The sequence below is a fragment of the Chaetodon auriga genome, chromosome 19, assembly GCF_051107435.1.
Source record: "Chaetodon auriga isolate fChaAug3 chromosome 19, fChaAug3.hap1, whole genome shotgun sequence".
In the NCBI taxonomy this organism is placed as follows: domain Eukaryota; kingdom Metazoa; phylum Chordata; class Actinopteri; order Chaetodontiformes; family Chaetodontidae; genus Chaetodon; species Chaetodon auriga.
Window position 1 is genome coordinate 3,586,938 of NC_135092.1, and position 27,172 is coordinate 3,614,109.

The 27,172-nt window shown below is 40.6% G+C and overlaps 1 protein-coding gene across 4 annotated transcripts; it reads left to right on the top strand.

The window, feature by feature from the left end:
• ythdc2 (YTH domain containing 2) lies at window positions 1-27,172 on the top strand. 4 transcript variants are annotated; one of them, XM_076758975.1, is made up of 33 exons: window positions 1-35; window positions 582-643; window positions 760-925; window positions 1,106-1,196; window positions 1,868-2,064; window positions 3,254-3,441; window positions 4,353-4,519; window positions 7,271-7,373; window positions 7,625-7,781; window positions 9,023-9,130; window positions 9,236-9,375; window positions 9,787-9,922; window positions 10,240-10,366; window positions 10,721-10,786; window positions 11,319-11,497; window positions 11,724-11,820; window positions 12,253-12,340; window positions 12,570-12,650; window positions 12,766-12,848; window positions 13,018-13,123; window positions 13,725-13,844; window positions 14,005-14,277; window positions 15,158-15,284; window positions 15,561-15,766; window positions 17,142-17,316; window positions 18,187-18,275; window positions 19,205-19,324; window positions 20,289-20,443; window positions 21,835-21,991; window positions 22,938-23,144; window positions 23,309-23,491; window positions 26,281-26,355; window positions 26,490-27,172. In XM_076758975.1, exons 3-32 carry the CDS (start codon window positions 766-768, stop codon window positions 26,350-26,352), a joined length of 4,158 nt encoding a protein of 1,385 aa, XP_076615090.1. In that variant the 5' UTR covers window positions 1-35; window positions 582-643; window positions 760-765; the 3' UTR covers window positions 26,353-26,355; window positions 26,490-27,172. The 4 variants fall into 4 exon arrangements, with proteins under 4 accessions (XP_076615090.1, XP_076615091.1, XP_076615092.1 ...); XM_076758976.1 differs by having other exon boundaries at window positions 22,941-23,144; XM_076758977.1 differs by having other exon boundaries at window positions 12,769-12,848.

Consider the following 27,172-nt stretch of genomic DNA (forward strand, 5'->3'; position numbering starts at 1 on the left):
CCGGCGGAACACAAGCAGAACAGGCATGTGATGAAGTACGTTTTCATTTTTTGACCGGGTGCTGTTTCGTTTGGGAACGCTGCTGAAACTCTGTACGAATCAAGGCACAGTGACAGCTTTATGCCTTAGTTAGTTTCATGACAAGGTTGTCCATAAGTTCTAGCTAGCTACAGTTTTGTGTTCATTATGTGTCTTTCACCCCTTAAGCTAGCTGAGCTAAGCTAGTGTGTTTGTGTTTTGATGCCGGTGAAATGAAACTCATCAGTCACTAATGGAGACGCTTCTTGAAAGCAAACTTCAACTTAGTGGTCCACTACAACAATGCCTCCGCTACCAGTAGTGACGTGAAATTATAGTGATTTACCAGTTTATTGTAAAAAGTTAGACCCAATATCACAAGTAACCGACAAAGTAAGTTAACTCCTGATTTCATGTTTTCCAGCCCGAGTCTGCAGCTCTGCTAGCAAGTGAAAAATACAAAACACCGACAGTCGTCCACGGGAAAGACTTGAGACTAACTTTAAGCCCGTGACATTTTTATAGTAATAATCCTGAATGTTGTCTCCCCCCGTTTCACACAGCTGCTGTTTGCTGTCCTCTGACCCTCCATCTTGAGTCCAGTCATAACATCCCAATCACTGTGGTAAGAACGACAGAATGCACATTGACTTCATTGTCTTTTTAAGCAGAAATGTCCACCTGTATATGTGTTTTGCGCACACTGTCCCTGTGATAACACACACTCTTGTTTTGTTGCAGTGCATCATGTCAAAAGCTGGAGCAGCTTATCAAAAAGCTGCCAAGAGCCAGAACCCACCGCATCGAGGTTCCATGTCCAACCGCCTCAAAGATATTCACATTGATGAAGAAGTCAAGATATCAGTGAACCTCTCTGTGGAGAGGTTCCACTACAGTGACCAGCAAGGTATCGACAGTTTTCATTGTTTCATTTCAGAACATAAAGGAGAACATTTCTGTTTGGTCAATCTAAGAAAAGTATTAGTTATTGTCGTACCATGTGACAGGGGTTCTGCAATGTCAGTATATGTACCAGTGTGAGCAGGATGCTCCTTATACTTAGTCTTTCCTTTCCCTGACTGAACAGAGATGGAATTCCCCCCCTCCTTGACAAGTACTGAGAGGGCTTACATTCATCGAATGGCCCAGTCCTTGGGTTACATTTCTAAGAGCAAAGGGTAAGTAAGGACCTGTGTTCATGAAGTATCTGAGTATGCTGAAGGTGCTTTATCTTGACCAGGTCTATTACTGTCCCTTTAAGTTATCCCATCAAGTATAATTTCAGCTTGGTGACACACTGCGTGATGTAGTTCTTGTTGCTATTTAATGCATAATTCCATTGTATGACAACTTTGGTCTTATTTCATAGGTTTGACCAACATTCTTATCAGTAATAACATTGTCCTTGGTGCTCTGTGTGTGAGGGGTTGTAGTGTCCTGATCATGAACTGCAACATCCCCAATTTGAGGCTGGCCTTGGACCTTTAATGTATGCCAGTCCTCATCTGAATCTCTGCTCATTTCCCCCTCTACTGATTTTCTAGTAACAACATAAAATGTCCCAGAAGTTACTTTTGAAAGTAAGGACATTGGCTTCATAAACCCCCAGTGGGACTTTGATCCTGGATTTCAGTCTTTTCTTTGTTGAGAACAATTATCAAAGCTGCTAAAAGTGATGGACTAAATTATGCCAATACAACCCAAGTTATACGTTTTCAAGAGGACCAAAACTAATTTTGAAGTAAGACCACTCTGAGATTTTTGGGCCATTTACAACAATGATAAACACAAGGCAAAACCAGTTTTAACAAGTATGTTAATGGAAGAAATTTCTCTCCTTCTCTTTCAGGAAAGGACCAAATCGCTACCTTACCATCAGGAAGAAGGATGGTTCAGACAAACCTCGGACTTCCATGGCCCTCACTCTCTCCCACAATTCATTATATTTCATCCATAGCCTGCTTCAGAGGTTTCCTATTAGCAATAAGGAACGCATGGACCTGCAGTCCAACAACAAAAGTGGCATGTCTATGGGTGCAGTGCCTGGTGAGTGTCAGCGTCTGTGTGTAAAGTAAGACTGCAATGAGTTACACAATGTAAGTGTGATAATTATTATACAAGGTAAAATGTTAAATGATTTATCATCCTACAGCGCGGCGTTGTACAACAAAATGCAAGGTGTAGTCCGTCTATGCGACTGACAAAACAAAAATGATAGAAATGGATAAATATATTATGAAACAAAGAAATAAACCTATTCATGGTGGAGTGCAAAGGATGGGTTGAGTAGCCTCACAGGAAAGAAGCTGCTCTTTGTTCTGGTGTTGTGGCAGCAAATACTTCTGTACCGCTTACAGCAGGGTGAACTGGCTGTGGCTGGTTTTGTCTTTTAGTGTCATTTGCAGAGCCTCCTGTCCTGGACTGTGCACATTCAATGTCAATTTGTGACATTTCCAGTCAGACGCTTTCTATCAATCCTCTGTAAAAGTTACCAAGAACAGGCACAGGAATTTTAACATTTTAAGTTTCCATATGTATGTGTGTGTGTGTGTGTGTGTGTAGGTGTGTATATATATTTGATTGACATATATTGATTTTGTTGACTTTGAGTAGTTTTCCTCCCAAAATGAATTCTCATTGTTTGAAATCCAGCCAGTGGTGGTGGTTTCATCAGAGTGCGGGTGAGTGTCACAGGGTGGTTGTCCTTTAGAGCAGACTTTTTGTAGGTACAGGGACAATGGTAGCTGTCTTCAGGCAGGTGAGAACACTCTCATAGGGCGATGTACTTCCTCTGGTGTGCTGTCTATACAGCCCACCTGTTGTAAAAAGTATTGATGTCTCTTTGTTCTCTGTGCAACATGAGGGAAACATTCATTTGCAAAGGTTATACCTTGCATTTGTTTGTTGGTTGCTTGTCAGTGTCGACACAATGTCTGTTCTGCTCTGTGTCCAGTGTCACTGTAATTTAGTGATGAAACAACAAATAAGACATAGACCTAGTCAGACAGTATTAAGCTAATTCAATTGTAGGTATTTGCTTTGAACAGAAAAAAGTTGTGTGGCATATCAGACGTTCTGTACACACACATACAGTTGTGTATTACATTGGTTTACATGAATTTCGTGGAGATTATCCCAAGCATTACCGCTTCTTACCTAACCTTAACCCAGGTTGTCAAGCTAAAATGTAATGATTTACATTCAGTCACGTAATATTCTTCCATTTTCCCCTCAGACAACAGGACAAGTGGGCGCTTAAACAACGGCATACCCAAGGTGCCTCAGAGGAGAAGTCCATCAGAGCTGGACAGTTTTCGATGTTCCTTGCCTGTTCATGAACGCCAGGGCGAGATCGTCCAGCTCATCAGAGACAGCAGGGTGGTGCTGGTGGTGGGAGAGACTGGCTCTGGAAAAACTACTCAGGTGAGTCTATCTGACAGAAATATCTCCAGAACTACTGGACAGATTAAGATGGCAGTTTGTTCACACATTCATGATCCTCCGAGAATAAACCCTACAGTGTTTCCCTGAGGATGTTTTCCAACAGTGGTGCATGAGTTTGCACATCTGCTGACACAAGAAGAGCTTGAGATGCATATACAGTACTTGTGCACAGCCGTACATGTCAAATTCAGTTTATTTACATGCTTCAGGACCCACCCAGACCTGTTGTTGTTCTTGTGTTCTCCTCTAGGTTTTAGTGAAATATTTCAACAGCTTTTGGATGGGTTGACTTGAAATTTTGTACATCTATTCATATTCCCATTAGGATAAATTGTGGTAACGTTAGCGATCCTCTGTCTTTTAAACAAGCACCATCATCAGGTTAAAAATTTTGTTTGTTCACTACTTTGTTTATGACCAAATACCTGCAAAACAAATGATTTTCCCATCAGCCTTCACTGTACTTTGTGCTTAGTGCTAATTAACAATATGCACTTGTTATGATAATAATCTGGATTTGGGGGGATCCAGGTAATCCAGGCTAATTAACAACATTCTAATTAGCACTACACACGCTCTTAGTGTTGTCTTTCTTAGTCTTGTTTTTTTTCCATTAGACTACCAGGATGCCCCCATTTGTTTTATATTATTTCACTGATTCAGACATTTTTTTTAGGAAAACTTTCAAGCTAAAACAAGATCACAAGATCTTGGAAGTGTGCAGAGATTAGTTTAATGAGCTTTTTTTTTTCAGTGTTTACAAAATATCACATTTTTGGAGGGACAAAATCTTTTGATTTTGCATAACTATTCTGTAGTATATGTGATAAAAATAGAGCAATGGGATGAACCCTGTGAACGTTAATCCAGTTTCCCTGTGTATTGTCCAGATTCCACAGTTCCTGCTGGATGAGTACAGCAGAAATGGTGAGCCCTGCAGGATCCTCTGCACCCAGCCCAGACGTCTGGCTGCCATTGCTGTGGCTGAGAGAGTGGCAGCTGAGAGAGGAGAGAGCGTGGGTCAGACTGTCGGCTATCACATCAGACTAGAGAGCAGGTAGATTAGACCAGAGCCTTTTATCTTTGATGGAAAGACACCAGCACTTGTTATGCTAATAATCTACATTTGGGGAGATCCAGGTAGCTCGGCCGGTAGAGCGCACACCCCATGTACTCAGGCTGTGTCCTTACCACAGCAGCAGATTCCTAATCAAGGCTAAAAAGGCCCCACAAAAAATGTACACTGAGAGCAAATAAGTTAATTCAATAATAAGCTACAGCAGCTGCCATTCAGCAAATCAGGCAGACTTGATTTCAGTTCCAGGTAGATTAAAAAGAACAAAAATAGTTCCATTGTGGTACAGACACATTTAGGGGGAATGGTCAGTACCAGTATGTGAATAGATGCTCTGTGTTTTTGTAGGGAAACCCCATACCATATTTACTATGGAAAATTGGACTGTATGTGTGGTTTGGAAACTGTGCATATCCTAATTCAGGAATTTCTGATTTGTTCAAAGATCAAATTACGTAAGTTCATCATATCCTGCTTTTAAGTTCTTTCCTCAAAACAAACAAAGACGAACTCAATCAGTTTTTACTTTTTACCCTAACCCTCCCTTGTGTTCACGACGACGGTCATTCATTCAAGGTCTTCTTTGCCGTCATAACTGTCTTTCTGTCTCTGCTCTTGTGCACCTGAAAGAAAGTCATGAGGAACATTCACATAAAATACAAAAAGCCATCTTGCTTTAACAGATGGGTGAAGCCAGCAGTGTTATGCTCAGGCAAAATGATAAGTCCATCTGTGCCTTCTTGTTCTACAGTTAATCTAGCACATTTTAACCTTCTAGATCATACAAGGCTGGCAGAAACTGTATCACAGTTAAAATCTACAACATGCTGCCTTGATACTCTGCCAACAAACTTTTTAAAAAATGTCTTTAATTGCATAGCTCCAGATGTGTTGCAGATAATAAATAATTCTCTTCAGTCTGGTCACTTTCCCCAGGCCTTGAAAACTGCAGTAATAAAACCTCTCCTAAAAAAGACTAATCTGGATGCTTCAGCGATAAGTAACTACAGGCCAATATCAAATCTTCCCTTTCTAGGAAAAATTATTGAAAGGGTTGTTTTTCAACAAATGCATGCTTTCATGATGCAGAACAATCTTTTTAATGCATTTCAGTCTGGATTTCGTCCACACCACAGTACTGAGACTGTACTTATCAAAGTTTTAAATGACATACATCTGAATAATGATGCTTCCAAAACCTCAGTCTTAGTATTATTGGATCTCAGTTCTGCCTTTGATACAGTTGATCATGACATACTTCTTGACAGACTGGAAAAGTGGGTGGGACTTACTGGCACTGTGCTACACTGGTTCAAGTCTTACTTACAAGATAGAGGCTACTTTGTGTCAATTGGTGAGCATGTGTCTGAACGACAAAAGATGATGTGTGGGGTGCCACAAGGGTCCATTCTCGGACCACTTCTTTTCAATATCTACATGTTGCCCCTAGCTCAGATCATGGAGCAACATAATATTTCTTATCATACTTATGCAGATGACACACAACTTTATATTTCTGTGTCATCACATGACTACAGCCCCTTATTTTCACTGAGTGACTGTATTCATCAAATCAATGAGTGGATGTGCCAGAATTTTCTTCAGCTTAATGCAGATAAGACAGAAGTGATTGTATTTGGCCCCAAAAATGAAAGGTCAAAGATCAGTGCTCACCTTAATTCCATGTCACTGACAACAACAGATAAAGCCAGAAATCTTGGTGTAATTATTGATTCTGACCTGAATTTTAACAGCCAGTTAAAGCTCATTACCAAATCAGCCTACTATCACCTGAAAAATATAACCAGAATTAAGGGATGTCTGTCCAAAGAAGACATGGAAAAACTGGTTCATGCATTTATTTTCAGTAGGTTGGACTATTGCAATGGAGTCTTTACTGGCCTAAACAAAAAATCAATTAGGCAACTACAGCTGATTCAAAATGCTGCTGCACGAGTCCTTACAAACACCAGAAAAATGGACCATATTACACCAGTCCTCAGATCACTACATTGGCTTCCTGTGAATCAAAGAATAGACTTCAAAATCTTACTGTTGGTCTACAAAGCATTAAATGGTCTAGGACCGAAATATATTGTAGATTTATTAACTCCATATGAAGTATCCAGACCTCTCAGGTCATCAGGGACAGGTCTATTGTGTGTTCCCAGAATGAGAAACAAACAAAGTGAAGCAGCTTTCAGTTATTATGCTCCTCACCTGTGGAACACTCTCCCTGCACACCTGAGGTCTGCACCAACTGTCAGCTCATTTAAATCAGAGTTGAAAACATTATTATTCGCTACAGCTTTTACTTAAAGTAATCATTTTAAATGCTAGATTATTGTCTTAAACACTAAATTATTGTCTTTTACTGGCTTCCTTTAATTGTATTTTATTTTTATTTTTCTATTCTCTTCTAATCTCTTTCTTTCTTTCTTTCTTTCTTTGAAATGTATGATTTTAATGTATTTTTATGCTTCTGTAAAGCACTTTGAATTGCCTGGTGTATGAATTGTGCTATACAAATAAATTTGCCTTGCCTTGCCTTGCCTTATGCATTTCACGTGTCAAAAGAGCTCTTGACAGGTTAGATGCTCCCGAACCTAATCTAACTATTTAACTTCAAAATTAACATTTACAGCAGATGTTCCTATCTAACATTTGTGAGCTTCTAGAAAAGATTTATGTGGCTTCATGTGACTCATGTAACTGTTGATTTTGAAATCTCAGGGTCTCCCCCAATACGCTGCTGACCTTTTGCACCAGTGGAGTGTTCCTCAGGACATTGATGTCTGGGGATTCCAGCCTGACATCTGTCACACACATCATTGTGGTGAGCATCAAGTCTAGAAATATTAGGAACAGAAAACTGGTCAACTCTGTAATCCTGCTTTATGAAATGCGCATCATTGAGGCTGAGATTATCCTCTAGAGTACATAACAGCAGGCTGAAAAGCAGTGTTTTGCTGCTCTCCCTGGTTAAAATGTGTGTAACCACACCAGCAATGTGACTGAAGAGTGACTTTTCTTTTGAACTCACTGAGAAAATACATCCCATTAAGATGGCTTACTATGTTTTAACAGGACGAGGTGCATGAGCGTGACGGTCTGACTGACTTCCTGCTCACTAAAATGCGGGACGTGCTTCAGAAGATCCCCACACTGAAACTGATCCTCTCCAGTGCAGCTCTGGACACAGACCTGTTCCTGAAGTACTTTGGCTGCTGCCCCATTATCAACCGTAAGTCCTGCTCACTCTGCATTCATGAAATGAACTCTCATGTTTATCTCAAACTCAGAGCATGTTTACCTCAAATGTCTTCATCAGCACATTTCTTTACAGTATGAAGGCTCAGAATAATAACATAATAATAAACTTTATTTATATAGCACTTTTCCTAACTGTGTTACAAAACCTGAATAGGTAGATAAAATAAGATAAAAGCCATGGACAGGAGCACAGGGGTCAAGTCAATTTAGCAATATTAATAAGATCAAATAAATAGGAATAAACAGTGGAAATAAAATATATATTAAATATTTCCAAAAGCTTTTGCAATAAGAAAAGATTTAAGAAGAGATTTCAAAGAAGCCAGAGACTGAGTGTGTGAGTCAGTCGGCTCTGAGCTCCATAGTGTGGGCACTCTATCAAATAACAAAAGCCTGATCAGCCTTTGTTACAAACCATGACCTTGCAGGAACCAGCAGGGCTCCATCCACTGATCTTAATGGTTGAGATGGCACATACTAGCTCAGCAGATCAGAAATGTATTGAGGACAAGACCATTTAAGGCCTTAAAAGTAAGCAATAACATTTTCAAATCAATGTGAAATTTGACAGGGAGCCAGTGTAAGGAGAAGCACAGCAGTGATGTGATCGTGCCTCTTTGTTCCAGTAATGAGTTGAGCAGCAGCAGACAGTGGAGGGAGTCCTGGCTGATACCAAAGTCAAGCGCATTACTGTAATCAAGTGGAAAGTACATAAAAGCATGTGCAACTTTTTGTAGATCAGCAATTGATAAAAATGAAGAAACATGACTGAACAACACTTTTGACTTGATCATCAAAACAGCAGCCATACTTGGATGGACCACCAACATGTCCCTGCAACCCTTGACACTCTCTATGCATTCATATACAAATATATGAGGTATATTGAAAACCTCTGGACACACAGATTTATAATGAAGAAACATTTTCTTTTACATTGAAACGGCTGTGGAACATGTGTAGCACTGCTCATCAAATGATGGTGTTTCTGAGAAGCCCAACTTGTTCTGAAATAATGGGAGTGAAGACTGAGCAAAAACACACCCTTTCCCATGACTGATCACAAAAAGAGTGATAAATACTGGAGTGAACACATTTCACATCAGGAGCAGTTCATTTTAAAGATGGGTTATTACTAACTGAACAATGCAAATTCAGTGTTGCATTGATTGTATTGTTGATGAATTATGTTTTTTTCTTAAATATTTTTAGTCAAAGGAAGACAGTTTGAAGTGAAGGAACTCTTTCTGGAGGACATTCTGAGGCTGACGGGCTTTACCAATAAGGACATACTGAAATACAAGGGAGAGACAGAGAAAGGTATGAAGCTTTTATAACTTTGCCACAGAATCAGACTGAACGAAAAGGAAACGCATCATATTTGTCTTAATTTCCTGTGTGTGTGTCACATAATCTGCCTCTCAGAGGAGAAGAGGCAGGAACGTTTGACGGAGTGGTGTAAGGCAGTGGAGAACAGTTCTGTTGAGGAGGAACTGAGGAATCCTGTGTCTGCCTCAGGCTTTCTCCAGGACAGCAGCTCCGTGGACAGCGCCTGCAAACAGCCGGTAAACACACACATACACACACCAGCGGTCAGCATGTCATCATGTTGTCTTGTTGCTACTGATGGCAGTTTAATTAGCAATAAGCTTAATAAGCAAAGTGTTGTTTTTCATAAAATTTGAATAGTTTATTCCACAAAACCGGTTGTTCACATGGAGAGTGACATAAATTGTTGTGTCAAGAATTGGAAAGAAAGCTTGAGAGCGACGTTCAAACTCAATCATGGGGTAAATTGGCTTCAGTGTCGAATTATAAGTTTCAGGAAGTGTCAGAAATGGACAGGAACAGCTTCCCCCCAGTCCGATGTCAGAAAGGTTTGGCGGGAGGACGTTTCTGAAGCCTCATCTAGACGAGTTACATTGATTGTACGTGTGAAACCTGACTGTCGGTGCTTGGCTTGATTTATGTCACAGAGTGAGAGTGGCACAGAACAGCTGGAGCCGTGGCTGCTGAAAGAGATGGACTCCTGCATTTCCAACGTTTTCCTCAATGAAGACCAGGATGCTTTCACTCAGCTCTTCAACCTCATCCTCTATGAAAATGTTAACGGTATGACTATTTGGACTGATGTCTTATTCATCTTCTGCAATGGGTTCCATGATTTTTCACATGGAGATTTCACATTTTAACACTAATTTTGCTCCTGGATTAGACCTTTCTGTCAGTTTGTTTTTATCCATCAGTTGTTTTCAACTGAATTTCCAGAAACTTTACTGTATTATGACACAAAATGTCAAACTGTTCCTTTACCAATCAACATTTTAGTGGTGACCCTGGGCTATCCTGACCATAAAATGAGGATGAGTGGATGTATTATAAATATGAAGCCTCCAGCTGTTTCCTCATACTTGTATTCTTTGATCTAGTGGATTACAGGCACAGTGAGACAGGGTCCACGCCGCTGATGGTGGCAGCAGGTCGAGGGTTCCTCACGGAGATGGAGCAGCTGCTCAGCATGGGGGCCGACATCAACATGAAGGCATCCAATGGATGGTGGGACATCCTTCATCTTAGTCTGATGTTAGGCCGCTATGTTAAATGAAGGCCCATGAGTTTTCAGTGATTGAAAGTGCTAACTGTGAGTCACTACCGTTTTTTGGTAGGTATTTTTTCCTTGTCTATAGAAATGGAGGAGGCATGTATTTTTATAAGCAGGTATTCATATACCTCCAGCTGTCTTCCCAGTATGGCCAGTATTGTAGTTGTATGAAATACAGACTGAACACTCAAGCCTCTTCATTTTCCACTTCATCACTTTGCTTTGATTTCAAATATTCCTTCAGGCTCCAGGGCACATGTCAATGCTGTGCATATCTATTAAGCAACAGTGTTTTCTTCTAATTTCAGGACAGCCTTAGACTTTGCCAAACACTTCCAGCAGACAGATGCCATGGATCTACTCAAGTCTTCCATGTGAGTGTAATGTCAACCTCATTGCACAAAACATGACAATGCAAAATGAACTGAAAGACATTTGCAGTTCCACTGCCAGCCAGCCTGGTCTGGAAAAATCCGTTGTAAGCAAAGTGCTGTAATAACAAAATACAATTCAGTCACTTGTCCTGAGGAACTATGCGAAAATTATTGTGGAAGAGAAGGAGTTGCGTTTGTTCTTTTTGCTTAAGATAATTTATTAACCATTTATTTAGTTGCTATTGTTTCGGAAATAATGTGTATCTTTAGTGTTCAGTGACGAGGTGCATCATTCATTTGGAAGTGCTAATACTCCTCTTTCTGTCATGCCCATTGATGGCTGTATGCAAATAATTGTTCAATAAGGAAGATTTAAAATGGGGTACAACATTTAACTTTTTTTACGTTTTATCTTTAGTAAACTTTACATAAAGTACGGGCATGTTCAGATTTAAATACTGTCATAGATGGTGTAATGATAAAAGTATTGGACTCTTGGTCAGCCTGCACCTGCATTCCTGTTACTGTGCAGTCCTTTGGGAGAGGTGAGCAGCCTGGATGAGTCCGCTCTGGTGCAGCGTGGCAGTGTAGCGCTGAGTGCTGAAGAGCAGGAGCTGCTCAAACTGTACCACCACAGCTTTGACGATGAGCGAGTGGACCTGGACCTCATCATGGATCTGCTGGAGAACATCTGCTCCACCACCGGTGATGGTGAGCCCCCGCACTCTTCTACATTTTTACAACAAAGCTGTCGATTGAGCAGTGTACAATCCCAATTACAAAGATAATTGGGGGTTATGTTTCATGGCTACAAGAGATGGCTGATAAGTCAACCCGTTGCAGAGTGAACAAAACTATTAATCAGAGCCAGATTTCAAGGAATATGGATGATTTTTCAGGATTATTGGAATGTGAGTTTTTATCTGTTGGTCATCAGGCGCTGTTCTGATTTTCCTTCCTGGATACGTTGAGATAGTGGCACTCAGGGACCGCATCCTGTACGATGATAAGAGATTCTCCACCCACTCGGAGAGGTGAAATACATGCTGTACATAAACACAGTGAAAGACATTTGAACATCATACAATGTTTACAGTTCAGTATAAATAAGCATGATGTTCTCATGCACTCAAGTGTAGCTTATGTTTATTTAAAGTTGTTAAGTTAGAGATGTTTCTTCATGATATTTTCATATACAGACACATAAAATAGCATTATTGAAATATATAATGAAAAATATTGTATCTATAGATGTAGACTCAGTCCTGGAGTCATGTTGCCCTAAACAATACACGCACACACACACACACACACACACACACACACACACACACACACATATATATATTTTAACATGGGCCTTAATTTCGTTGTTTGTGCCATGACTTACTGTCATTTGATTGTGCTGAGCAGAGTATAACGTAACAGCTTATTGCATAGTGTCTGACAGGTGTGTCGTCTCTCAGGTACAGAGTGTTCACTCTACATTCAGACATGCAGACTCTGGATCAGAAGAAAGCAATGAAGCCCACTCCACCCGGTGTCAGGAAGATAGTGAGTTTCTGTCACTGGCATCAGTGACTTTTTGTAACCTTCAGCATTCGTCAGTGCACAGACCACATTCATACTTACCTCACTCTTCTGCCAGAATACAGATGCTGAGAACTGTTGCTTTGTACCGTAGTTCAATAGTATGGTTTTCCCCTTGGAGGGAATTTTACAGGAAATTTGATGGAAATTGACTCACTATCAAAGATTATAACTGGCCACTTTTTCCTTTCAGATTCTTTCTACAAACATTGCTGAGACGAGCATCACTATCAACGATGTGGTCTTCGTCATTGATTCAGGAAAAGTCAAAGAGGTACAGTTGTTAAAGAGGTGGATTTACAATACAAGAGTAACATGAAGCCTGCCAATACATAGCATGTCACATATGTGATTAGTGATGAACTCATAAATGTCTTTTCGTGTTGTAGAAGTCCTTTGATACTCTCAGTCATGTATCCATGTTAAAGACGGTTTGGATCTCGAAAGCCAGCGCTCTGCAAAGGAAGGGAAGGTATCAGCAGCAATGTCCATACTCTGAATTTTTAATCTGAATTTAATGTTCTATGTTACTGAGTTATGGTGAAAACCTCTGTTGCTGTTAATATCAGTTTTAACCCACTGATATAAATCTGTCCTCTGAAGTCCTCTAAAGACTCTCGTAATATGTTATGTGTCCACAGAGCTGGACGCTGCAGACCAGGCATTTGCTTCCACCTCTTCAGTAGACTCAGGTTCAACAGCATGCTTGAATTCCAGGTTCCACAGCTGCTGCGGATGCCACTGCAGGTATTGACAAGTAAACACTTTGAAGGCTTTTTAATATTTTTTTTTTTATTTTATTGGGTGCGAGCCAGGATATATCCTGACAAATTTTGAGTCACACAGACAAAAAAGTCAGCCAACATAAAAGATGTGTGCCTTAAATGTGAGTCAAACTACTTTAAAATAGACATTTGAACCAAAAAAAAGACAACTTTGGTTGTCAATGATTAGAAAATGTAGCATGTAATGTATTAAGTCAACCTTTAAGCTGAGGCCCATTTTTAGAGTTTTGAATGACATTTACGACATGGGCTCAGGAACACTTTGTAAAACCGCCTGAAAACACAGTTTGTTTGCAAATGATGACATTCTGTTTTTATTCATGTTTTACACAGTGTCCCAGCTTTTTTGAATTAGAGTTCTTCGTCGACCTGACTTGAAAGTCAGCACACAATAGGAATAGAAAGAACAATGGCTGCAGTAGCTATCAGAGTAGTTTGTATTTATTTAGGATTTTATTAGTATTAAGTAAATCTGTGTGAGCACCAACACAGCGCTTCTCAACAATGCTGTAGACCATGTAACTGCATGTTCTAGTAATGATATATCGTCTTGTGTGTTTAAGGAACTGTGTCTGCAGACCAAACTGCTGGCTCCTTCCTCCTGTCCGGTAGCTGAGTTCTTGTCCAAAGCTCCACAGCCTCCTCCCACACATGCCATCAAGAATGCTGTGCAGATGCTAAAGGTAACAATTACCAACAAATACTACTGTATACCTCACTTAATTCTGATCTCTGACTCAATTATACATCACTATACACACACAGACAGGCATCCACATGCCAGTCTACACATCCACATACAGTATTCCAGTTTGTATTCACTCCCTCCACCTTTCTCTTCAGACAATAGATGCGATGGACCAGCATGAAGACCTGACTGATCTGGGATGCCACCTGGCTGATCTGCCTGTGGAGCCCCACTTGGGCAAGATGGTGCTTTGCGCTGTGGTGCTCAAGTGTCTGGACCCCATTCTAACCATCGCCTGTACACTGGCCTATCGTGACCCCTTCATCCTTCCCGCCCAAGGCTGTCAAAAAAAAGCTGCTCTACACTGCCGCAAAGTTTTCTCCTGCAGCAGCTTTAGCGACCACATGGCCCTACTGAGAACGTTCCAGGTAGGCTTCATGTAAGATGAATGTGAATGTAGGAAGTGCTTGATTTGGGGAGGATATTAGGACCTTCAAGCAGTGACAGTATAGTAGTAGGAGGTCACATTTAGTAGAAAATTTAGTAGAAAAACATACAGTTTTTCTGCTAAATAACATCATATATATGTTTCTGACTTTCCTCTAATCTTTCCTTTTTCCTGTGAAATAAATGCTAGTTTTACCTCTTTAGGTCTGGTGGACACTTGGCATTGCTTTCAGGGGCTTGGGTTATCTACCCATCTGCAGAGTACCCTTTCCTCCCAAAACAAAATGGGAAAATGGAAAACTGGGCAAGGACCCTTTCCACTATTCCCACATTAAGCACCTTTAAATAATTCATAAAAAAGTACATTTTAGAATTTGAGAAATTGACAGCTATTATTTATAGGAGTAGTTTTTGACAACCGTTCTCTAACTTTTCCAAGATTCCATAGAAATTCAGATAATTTCAGCATTTACGATGACATCATCAATATCACATCTTGTGCCAGTCGACCATTGTAAACAGAATTTATTAAATTCCAAATGCTATAAATCTCTTATTGACCTGAGTTAATGTATATTCCAATGTTAAATAGATACATTTTCTGAAACTCATATGATTTATTTCCATCCATTTTAAACAGAGCGTCTAGAAGTCCAGAATGTTCAGCTTGTCATATGGAAGACCGAGAAAACAATAGGAAAGAATTATCATGTTCTGGTCAACAATATATTATCTTGACATTTACTGTTATCGGTGTAATGTGACAATTTATTAGCATACTGATATGAGGCCACATTCCCCAGTGATAGTTGAAAGCTGGCCTAAGATGTTTTCCGTCATGTTTGTTCTGTGTGGTATCAGGCATGGCAGAAGGCCCGCAGTGACAGATGGGAGAGATCCTTCTGTGAGAAGAACTTTCTGTCCCAGGCCACCATGGACATGATACTTGGCATGAGGACACAGCTGCTGGGACAGCTTCGTGCTATTGGTCAGTCCTACTTTTCATGTATATTCCAATTTCACTCCACCAGGGGTGTGTGGTATGACCCAACACACCACACTGTCATTAGAACTTTAACATTAAAGCTGCCACAAAGTCCAAGAATCCCTCACAATAGTGATCAAAGTCCCATAACACAAAAATATAAATATTGGACCTGGGAGAAAACAATTCATTGGGACATTTCTAATTTAAACATTTTTTGTCGAATGAATGAATTAATGTATGAAGACTTAAATTTGAAACAGCCTGTTTGTCCCCCAGGTTTCGTTCGGGCCCATGGGGGCAGTGATATTCACGATGTGAACCTGAACTCTGAGAACTGGGCCGTGGTGAAGGCAGCCCTGGTGGCTGGCATGTATCCAAACCTGGTCCATATCAACCCAGAGAACTCCCTGCTTTCCAGTCACAAGGAAAGGAAGATCCACTTTCATCCTACATCTGTCCTGAGTCAGTCCCAGCTCAAGGGGGTAGGAAACAAATCATTTAACCGATATGTAACTCTGTCTTTGAGCTGTGGTCTCATCAGTAGAGGGTAGAGTCCTGCAACGGGCCGGGTACCCGCGGATATCCGACGGGTACCCGCAATTGACGGGTACAAACGGGTGGAAAATATGCATTTATAATTTTACGGGTACGGGCACGGGCGGAACGGAACCAAAAGCGGGCGGGTAACATTTTATTGTGTCATGAAAATCACTAGTTTCAAGCAGCATGACGCAGCGAAGACGCTGCGCACCGCGCAGCACGCACTCTGACCTCCAGTACATATACACACCCCGGCAGCAGCGCGTGCGCGCGCGGAAATAACAACAAAAACAGCATGGAGGAGAAGGAGATATGAGCTAAGTTAGCAAGCGGTGAAAATGAAATAGTGGTGCGTCTGTGTGTGACTCGTCAGTCTACTACTGTAAGACTTCGCTGAGAGCGTTAATGAAGGCTGCTGTCATCTTGTGTTAAAACAGGCTTGAAAAAATAAAACGTTTTTTTTTTAAGTGAGAGACCGTCTGTTGTAGGCTATTTAGTGCATGTAATCACGGGTAACGGGTCGGGACACGGGTCCATTTTTTGACGGGCGGGGCGGGGCTGGTTTGACATTTGATGTAATCACGGGTTACGGGTCGGTTCACGGGTCTGATGATTGACGGGCGGGGCGGGCACGGGTTTCGAAAATTGGACCCGTGCAGGACTCTGGTAGAGGGATCTTAACTCACCTTCCATTCACTGAGTAGTTCCGTGAGGGGCCAGACCTGAACAGCAGTGCAGGATCCATTTCTGCACCCATGACTGGTTAACACAAATATCATGAGCCCATAATACTAAGGCCCCCCCTTTCCTCTTGCTGAGTAGTTCTTTATACAAATTGTGCTTTTAAGGAGACAGGTTCAGCAATCAGATCAACAAAAATTATTTCAACCACATCTACACACAGATCCCCATATAATTTGTGTTTTTTTCTACAGCCCCTATACAAAGCACAGACAGACTGATCAGCAACCATTTCTTAAACATTTCATAAATTCTCGAGCAAGAACTGCTACTGGAGTAATGGACAGTTCTCAGATAATAGCTGGGTGTTAAAACAAATACAGGCAGGTAAAAAAGGTTTTTTATAAAACTCAGCACTTGCTGCTGTAGCTTTAAAATCAAAAACTTCCAGGAAGCAAAGGGAGTCTGTTAAACTGCTGGGAGGTTTTAATGTGAAACAAATGGAATAAGTGTTTGATTTTTAACCTGGCATAAATTCTGTACAGCATTTTTTAAAAAAAGTAGTGACCTCATGATATCAGCGAGACACTGCCCTTATTTCTGTTTATTTCTGATGTGTGTGTTTTTGCTGTTTAGAACAACCCAGCCTATCCCACAGACTGGTTGGTCTACGATGAGATGAGCCGAGGCCACAGGATGGCCAGTGTCCGCTGTTGCACCATGGTGACTCCCATCACTGTGGCCATATTTGGAGGTTGCTCTAAACTGCCCAGGTCTGCCCTGCAGGAACCAGCTGCACAGAAAGGAGCTGGTAAACAATTAAAAAAAACTGCATGTGTTTGTCAAATAGTTTCAGTTAAATGTGTTTACCTGAAATAACAGAGAACCAAGTTAGTCATCAGTGCATATTGTGTCCTCTGAAAAGTGTGTGTATATTGTTAGTTAGGTCTCATGTTATCACGTAGCTAGCGCTCTTGTCCACAGCAAGATATTCTAACCATTGGCTGGATTTCCATGAATTTATATGATTCCTGATGATACTGACCCTTGTGACTTGTAGATAGTGCACGGTGTACATAATAAGCAGAAAGCTATCCATCTCCATTAGTTTGTCCACAAACTAATTGGTAGAACCAACCACCCACTGACAATATGCTTAATTTCCTACCGAGGATAAGGACGCATAGTATCAGGCCCTGCACCCCATATTGACACAATTATCCAACAAAACACCCTGATGGACATGGTCACAATCCATTTACAATTCCACAAATCACATGCAGGCTGATGGGAACACCCTCACAACCTTTCCAGGTGCTTTGCGAGTATAAAGCGGGTCCACTCTTCCATGACCAGCACATACTCTTCATTGTCTCTCCTGAGTCTTCTTCTCCTTTCCAGCACCCTGGAATAAGCTTTACTGTGGAGGTTGAAGATACTGTGATAACTTCATGTCATAAGCAGTGTGTAAACCAAGTTGTCCCAACACTATCCAGACACTTGGGCATTATCTTCCAGAGATGGGTCTGTGTTTCCTTGAGCCCTCCAGCATTGCCTTCTCCCCTACCAATGTGATTCTTTCACCATCTGACAGGGTGTTTGCTTGAACCTCAATCCTATCAAAAGGATGGGACCTCCAATTTTCCTCAAATGTCTCACAGCTCCATGTTTTCCCCTTCAGACAGTCCCCTGGGTGACAGTGACAGTGAGACCGAGGACCTGGCTGGGTTGAGAATTGATGACTGGCTCGTTTTCCAAATGGACAGAGAGGTGAAGGAACATTGCTGACCTTTCAACCTTTTAAATCTTTGTTTATGAATTTTAATGAGGTATTTACTCATATAAATAATTGGTTGAACAGGATTTAAAGTCTGATGGATAATCAATCCAAGGATGGGGTTCAAAGATATGGTACAAAAAATACAAGTACTACATCCAATCATTTGTAATCCTTTAGAGCAAACATGACAGATTCACACATGATGAGAAACTTGTACGATCAGGCTTTTTTCAATGAAGAACTATATTTAAGATCACACGTATTTGCATGAGTCAAATTTGGACACAACTTCTCATTCAGTTTTTTCTTTGCTTTTACTGTTTTTTACATTGTAGATTAATACTAAGGACACCAGCACTATAAAATAACACACATGGAATTATGTAGTGAACAAAAAAAAAGTGTCAACTAAGTAAAATATGTTTTATATTTTGTATACTTCAAAGTGTCTTTGATGACTGCTTTGCACACTGTTGGCCTCTCAGCCAGCCTCATGAGGTCGTTACCTGGAATGCTTTTCCCAACCTAAACTCTACCTCTTGAAGCTGGCTGAGAGAATGCCAATATTATTCAAAACTTTTTGTTTGTTACATAATTCCACATATGTTCTCTCATAGTTTTGATGTCTTCAGTATTAATTTATGATGTAGAAGACAATAGAAACAAATTAAGAAAAACCATCAACCAAGAATGAAGAGTGAGAAAGTGTCAGAACTTGTCAGTGGTAGTGCAGTAACTTAAAGTCTCTCAGGTCGGCTAACTGACCTTTTGAAAAAACCAAAAGTTTTATGTTATTTTTCTCTTGTTAGTTTTGCTATGTTGTTCTTATGTTTGTTTTCATCCAGCCTCCTTGATATTTTGTACTAAATCTTTTCTTACTTTCATGCAGTTTTGTCTCATGTTGTTTATGTGTCGTCAGGCTGCAGGACTGGCTTTTGAACTGAGGCAGAAGTGGCAAAACTTGTTCATCAAGAGGATCCGTTGTCCTTCGAAGCCCTGGTCTGAACAAGACGAGGCCATCATCAGCACCCTGGCTTCTGTATGTCATATTCTGTTTTCTTCTAAGTTTCATTTGGTTATGCAGAAAGGGGTCAAATTTAGGGTGAGCAGCTTCAGACAAATTGTCCACTTCTTCTTCCTCACTTTCCCCTCCCATTATAATCATCACTGTTACAACACACATTTTCATATGCACTTTTTTTTTTAAATTATTTCTGTGTATATAAGTCTTCTGCATTCATTAAATTTGTTGATGTGATGATATTAAAATGTAGCCACACATTAGTAAGTAGGGGTCTAATTTAGGGATGTCTCTTTTTAGATTTATCCACGGAGGGTTGAATCTAGGACACCTGGACTTGGTTTAGATACTTTTGCTTCCCATTCAAGGGGCTTCTTCAGTTCTCACTGACTTGACCACATTTGACCTCGTGTGACAACCAACTGCCGTTTACGCTTGACCTCAGGTGACTCCAACAAGTCTGATGACTGCTGTCACACAGCCAGGAGCACTAACAGTATCAGTGGTATCAATAACCTTGATGCCACTTCCACAGAAGTTAAATACCTAAGTCCAGTTGCCCTAAGTTCAAGCCTCCTTGGATAACCATGACCTGGATGTCTGAGAATCTTCACAGACATGTCCCATATTTCTTATGAAAAACTTGGCAAAGGTCTGCCTCAATGCAACTTGTAATCAGGTAACAAATAATAATTTAATAAACTCATTAACACCAACAGCTCCAACAATAAATTGTTCTAAATTCTATGTCAGTTTACTTTACGGTTGTATTGTATCTGTGAAAAAGAACAATAACAAAGTGTAAATTGTATGTAATATAAAACTGAGGAGTATGTTTGAAATCATTTTGTCAAATTGAAATATTGGTGAATATTCCAAATTCACAGTCATCTAAATGGTGCAGTTAAAGTTGATTTGTGGCTATTCTTCATTTCTGACTGAGAATACATTTTAATCATGACCCAAAACTGTTGTCCCTCAGGTGCTCTCAGCAGAGGATCATATAGCAGGCCTGCAGCAGCCCACAGGGATTGGCCAGCGGCCCCGGTCCATCCTCTCATCAGAGGAGAGACCCCATGCTTCTGTGAAGAACTACAAGAACAATCCGCAAATACACACCAACGCCACCAATGACAAGTATTCCCACAACAATATTTACAATATTGCAGTGTAATGTACTGTGGTGTTTTAAAGATATTTACCTTTTCTAATCACTGCACTAAAAAGAGCAAATATCCCCGCTTTTCTCCTTTAGCTTCTGGTTTTATTGTTGCTATAGCACTGTCTCCTTAAATAACGCCACCTCTAATCCTTATAGTGTAATGTCTGCAGAATAACAGATGTAGAGAACTTTAGTAATTCAAAAGGGAAAATACAATGTCATAGCAGCCACTTTGTAATAAATGAAAAATTAAACAAGGAAGATAGGTGAGCAGAATTGTAATGTCAAATTGTAATATTAAATAGATTTACCTATACAGTGAGTATATATATAATATGAATATGACTCATTGACACTAAATACAGATGCTTATTTTCAGGGTCTGAAGTGCTAAAGATCAATTAATATGAAAAATAAGTGAATGTAGAAGTCCATTTGAGCAGTCTGTCAGTTATATGAGGAAGTGAGGTAAGGCGTCACTGCTAGAGGAGTCCACTGTCCCGAAGCAGACGAAACTCATCGTGTCTCTGCTGCAGTTTGCTGCAAGCAGTGAATAATGTTGCACTTCCAAAAAAAGACAATAGCAGAGTCATCTGAAAACTTCTGCAGATGGCAGGACCCAGAGTTGAAAGTCAGACGTGGTCCAAAGGTTTGGAAGAGGAAAGGTGAGAGGGCGGTTCCCTGTGGTCCACCTGTGCTGCTCACCACCTGTTCAGACGCACAGCTTTGAAGCCACACAAACCGTGGAGGCATCCGCCTGCACCTCTGCAGCCTCTCTCAGCAGCAGTAGCTGGATTGTTTTAAACTATTGGAGAATTAAAAGAATATGATCCTCACAGTGCTCCCTCCTTTGCCCAGATGAGAGTGTGTTCACCGTAGCGGGTGGATGATGGCATCCTCTGCTGCGACCTGAGGGCAATAGGCAAACTGCAGAGGGTCCGTAGATGTGACATAATCCCACCTGTTCTCAACAGGCTTTCAGTTTGAAATGTGCAGAAGGGTCAAGTTTCGTTGACAGAAGCGTGTTTGACTAATGCTGTGGAAATGTACATTTTGCTGAATTTGTCAACACAATAGGTAAAGACATTGAGGATGAGTTGTTTGCATCAACAGCAAATTTAAACAGGATCAGATCAGAAAACAGGGAGACATCTTTGTACTATATGATAAAATATACTTCAAATATCAAACAGGTGAAATCAGAAATACAGGCATGTCTCTAATATAAGCCTGTTTCATATGAAGTCCTTTGAATTCTTTCTGACATTGAGGTGAATAAATGCCCAACTTGTGTTTGAGAATTTAGCATAATCACTGATGTTCTGTTCACTTCATACTAATGCACAATGTTGCCACTTCTCCTCAGGTCTTGTAGGAGTCCAGCAGCCTCAGGTCAGCTTGAGATGAAAGCCCATAGCAGAGATGAGGCCTCACTGCTCATAAATCAGCGCGTTAATGACCCTCACTTCTCCAGTAATTCGGACATTCCCCCTGACAGCCCCTGTCCCTCCTCCTCAGGAAAGGTATTCACTGTCTGCCAATCATTGTTGATCCTTCCGATTATTATGTTTTGCTCCTCTGTGACCTTTTAAAGCCCCCATGGTTATAATTGTTGTGTTTCTAACATCTATCAAAGTATTCTGACTCATACATTTGTGTTTGTAGGACTAGTGAGACAATCCTGGTGAAAACTGTGCAGTCTTTGTATTACTTTTAGCCCGTCATCCTCAGTGTTTCTGATCAAATTTCTCTGGAGTCTGTGAAGGCATCCACCTCATGTTTATCTGTGGAGTGTTGAATCTAGGCCAGCTGGACTTGTTTGGAGATTGGTTGGATGTACTTGGAAGTGTTTTGCTTCTCATTCAAGGGGCTTCTTCAATTTATCTTTTTTATTCCACACGTTCTTCTTCTCACATTAACTGCTGTGCAACTTGACTGCTCACTCTTTGATGAGAGTTTGTGTTGTGCTAGTAGCAGCGAATGTAGCCTGGAGCCTCAAGCAGAAATTTCCATCGACACTAAGTCAAGTGACATCACTTGAGGATGTTTATGCGATTTCGCACAGCTCTATCTGGAAACACCAAAGGCTTTCTACTGCCTTTTTTCAAATATGCAGTAGTACTCCACAGTGCTCATTTAACATTGTCAGTATCCCTAAAACGGGGGATCATCATAGAACATTTCTGAATTTCCTACTTCATTAGCCACTGTATCAGCAGTCTGTGGGCAGATGTCCTGCTCTAATTTCTGATTTAATCAGCAGTGGAGAACATTAGTTTGGATCTCTGAGGCCAGGGGCAATGGATTATGATGATGCTGTGGTGAATCCTCTGTAGAGAGTCTCATTTGGGCAGGAGGTGCAGGTCACCCCTCAGTGTTCTGGATTGACATATTTTGTTTTCCTAGTTGCTATCTCATCAACAAATAAGGTAAAATAATATTTTTGTCCATTTGTCCCCATGTTCCTAGCAGGTGTCAAAGCCTGTGTCTCAGGGGGGCTTTTCATCGGTGCGGTACTTCATCATGAAGAGCAACAATGTCAGGAACATAGAAATTTCTCAGCAGAAAGGTATCTGGTCCACCACACCAAGCAATGAGGCCAAACTCACCAAGGCCTTCCTGGAGAATAACCTCATCATCCTCATCTTCTCTGTTCAGGGTTCTGGACACTTCCAGGTAAAACTGTGACAGATGGAAAAACTAATTCTGTTAAACCTGCATTGACTGTATGTAATCAGTGATCAGAATTTAGACCATATGTGCCGTAATATTGACCCTCACTGTAAAAGGTCAATATGAATGAGAATTTTTGAAAAATAACTGTTCTGTCCTTTTCTCAGGGATATGCTCGCATGACATCAGTCACCAGTCAGGAGAACTGCCAGGAGTGGGACTTCATGGGACTAGGAGGGGTTTTCAGTGTGGAGTGGATCTGCAAAGAGTGTCTTGTCTTCCATTGCACCCAACACATCCTCAACCCATGGAACGAAAACAAGAAGGTCCAGATCAGCAGGGATGGACAGGTGATGAGACAGTGCATACACGGGGTACAGCTGGCTCTGTTTCATATCATAGAGACTGTTTTACTTCATGATATAAGCAGTTACACTCTGACAGACCCACAACATAAATCTGTTTAAATCAATCCAGTGGCCTCCTGCTGATCCACAGCAGATTAGGGAACACGATCAACAATAGATGACTAAACTAATCACAGTAAATCTTAACTGAAATGGAGTAAAACACATAAGAAATGCATAGTTTAAGCTCGTAATTAATAACTTTCCGAGGCAAGTCTGACGTCATCTCATCGCTTGTTATTTCATAAGAAGCTGGCTATTAAGTAATCAAGTCATTCATTGAAAGGGGACTGAGATTAGTGTTAGCTATCTCCTTATTTTCACTCTCATATCCCATGATCTTTTTTCCCAAATCAGCTGTCATTTTCCAGCCCCTCCCTGCCTTGAGCTGCCCTCCATCACTGTTCAAAATTGCTTGTTGGCTGACTTTACTCTCATGAACAAACAAAATCCCATCTTGTTTCCTTTTTGCATCCAGTCAGTTTACTTCTAAATGTTCTCAGTGGCTGCTGCTTGACACTTCAGCACTTGATTATGTCTCCAGGCGTGTCTCCCTGAGACAGGCTTGCCTAACACCCTAAGCCAAGGCCCATACACCCGTACTAAGCCAAGGCCTCAAGTCAAGTCAAATTTATTTGTGAAGCAGATTTTCGAAATAACCCATGTTGAGAAAGTGCTGTATAGACCAGAGCAGAAAGTTAAAATCATAAATACAAGAAACACCTTCCTTAACACAGGTGTACACACAGCTCATTGGCATGAATGAACAACACATAGACATAGACATAGACACAAGTCAAAAATCAGCTACTATGAGGAGGATTCAAGCACTAGTGAGTAAAAGTAAGTTTTCAGTCTGGACTTAAAAGAGTCAGTCTGATAGTGAGGGGGATGCTGTTCCAGTCAAGGGGCTGCAACAGCGAAGGCATGGTCACCCCTGAGCTTAAGTTTAGATTGAGGGACAGCCAGGAGCCCCAAGTCAGCCAACTTGAAAGACCTGGAGGGAGAATGAAAGGTATGGAGGTTTGTGATTTAGGAGAGAGCCAGCCCATTTAGAGCTTCAAAACAAACTGGAAAACCTAGAAATCAATTCTGAACTGAGAGAAAAATATGGGTAATATGGTCCCTCTACTGGATTTCTGTCAGGAGCCTGGCTGCGGGTTAGGGTTAGGGACAGATGACTAATCCCAGTATACAGTGAGTTGCAGTTGTCCAAGCAGTAGGATATACACGCATGGATGGCCTTCTCAAGACCTTTGAAAGATAACTGGCTTTTACTACTTAATTTACTTGCTTGTCAAACTTAATCAAATATCACCTCAAGGTTTTTGGCATGGGGTTTGACAAGGGTGGACAGGTTGCAAGACTGTTGGCATTCATTTGCTGCAGGTGTAGGACGTTTTGTTCAATTCAACACTTAACGTCCTCAAAACAGTTCATGAGACTGACTAGACTGGACTGGTCTTTTGGTTTCAGGGGGAGATAAAGCCATGTGCCATCAGCACAACAGAAGGAATAAATATTGTATTTTTGAATGATTTGGCCAAGAGGAAACATGTTCATAAAGAAAAGAATGGGACCTAGGTCTAAACCTTGTGGGACCCCACAGGAGAGACAAGCTTGGGGAGAGGAAAAATTGTCCGTGTTGACGGAGAAGCTTCTATTTTTGAGGAAGTATGTTAACTAGTTCAAGGCAGTCCATCAATCAAATACTGCACTGAGGTGAAGAAGAAGTGGAATGTCACAGTCACCAGAGTTGATAGAGAGCAGCAGGTGATTGTACACTTTCCATAAGGCAGACTGTGCTATGATAAGCCCCAAGACCTGACTGAACTCTGTCCAAGATGTTGTTTTGCATGTGTGTGTGTTGCAGCAATTGACTTTATGATGTGTGAGAGTTCACAACATGAGATAGAGTAGAATAAGACCAAAACATGACGCGATCATAAGCACTGCTTCCCCAAACACTTATTCAATACTCTGATTCCATCATCATTCTATTGTAATAATTGGACCCACACTGTCTTCTTGGCCAGTAGATCTGTGCTCCTGTGTGTTCACATTGAGCCGCTCTGTGACAACCAGACAACAGTATGATTCCCTGGAGAAGCCGATTCTCCACTTGCTGAGCTGTTGTTGTCATGCTTCTCTGTGATTGGTTACACTTTACACAGAGCAATGAGAGCAGTGATATGTTTGGCGGAGAGGGCATTTAATAACCACCACACCCTCTGATCTGTATTCTTTTTCAGTCAATTTTGTAACACTTTGCACTGCGGCATCCACATGAACCCAGATAGCATGTGGAAACATTCTGAGCACCCAGGAACGAGCACTTTAGGCTGGCTGTTGCTCGTGCATGATTAAGATAGGGTCCTAAATGTATATTATGACTGTAACTACTAAAATTACTACTACTACTACTAAAACTAATCATTTCTATTTCTCATCAATCTATCAGCTATTCTTACTATTAGTATATATATATAGTATATAATCTCCAGAAAATAGAGAAAAATATTGTCACGTCACAGTTTCCCAGAATTAAAGGTGATGTTTTGTTCACCAAACTGATGAAGATATTTCATTTCAAATGAGATGTAAGTTTCAATAACTGTCTTGAAGCAATCATTGATAACATTGTTGTTAATTGTTGCAAAACTCTGTCAGTTGCTTTGATGTTAACCAGCTTAATTACTGCATTTTAAACGCATCTCTTTTGTCTCATATAGGAGTTAGAGCCTCAAGCAGGCAGCCAGCTGCTGTTACTGTGGAACAGATACTCCGCCAATCAAGTTCAGTAAGAGGTAGCTGCAGATCATCTCCCTACACTACCTACATTTTACTACACATTGAAAGAAACAATGACTGTATTTTTCTATCGGTTTGAGGACAGCTCTTTAGATATTACATGTTCTATGTTTTATTTTACCTTCAACAGCACTACCAGACTGCATTTACCAGCTTAAGGCAAGGTGGCAGGACAATGGAAGAGGGACTGGTTCATTCGAAAGCAAAAGTTCAACTGTTGTCTTCTCTTGTTTCTCCATTTTGTCTCATTAACGAGCAAGCACTCATTCATTTTTTATTACTTGCATTCACAACGGTACACTCTTTTCTTTTTTTTATCAAATAGTGTGTTAAAATATCTGTGTCTCTATGGACTTAAGTTAAACAAATGTGACATGAATTAGAGTAGATGACATATGTTGGTATCACAGATATTTTGATTTGATTCAGATGTTCAGATGTTCATTCAGATGTCCAGTCAGCTTTAATGACACTGATGGTACTGTGCTGAATTTCTGAGATTGGGTTCCTTAAAATTGTTAATATTGTAATATGTTAATATTTTATATGTTAAAGTTTAGCTCTGACGTTGTCGGCATCATCAAGGACTGTTTCTGGGACTCATTTTAATGCATTTGCCAACTTTTTGAAAATGTTTTCTGGGATGAAGACAGAAAAAAACACTCATTATACACATTTGAACCTTGAAATTCCAATTTTGTTCATTTTCTCTGCAGTATAAAGACAGATGAAAAATGAACTTTTGACAGTTGAGTTAAGGCATCCGCATGATTGTGTTAAATTGATGACAAAAATAAACAGTGATTTCATTTT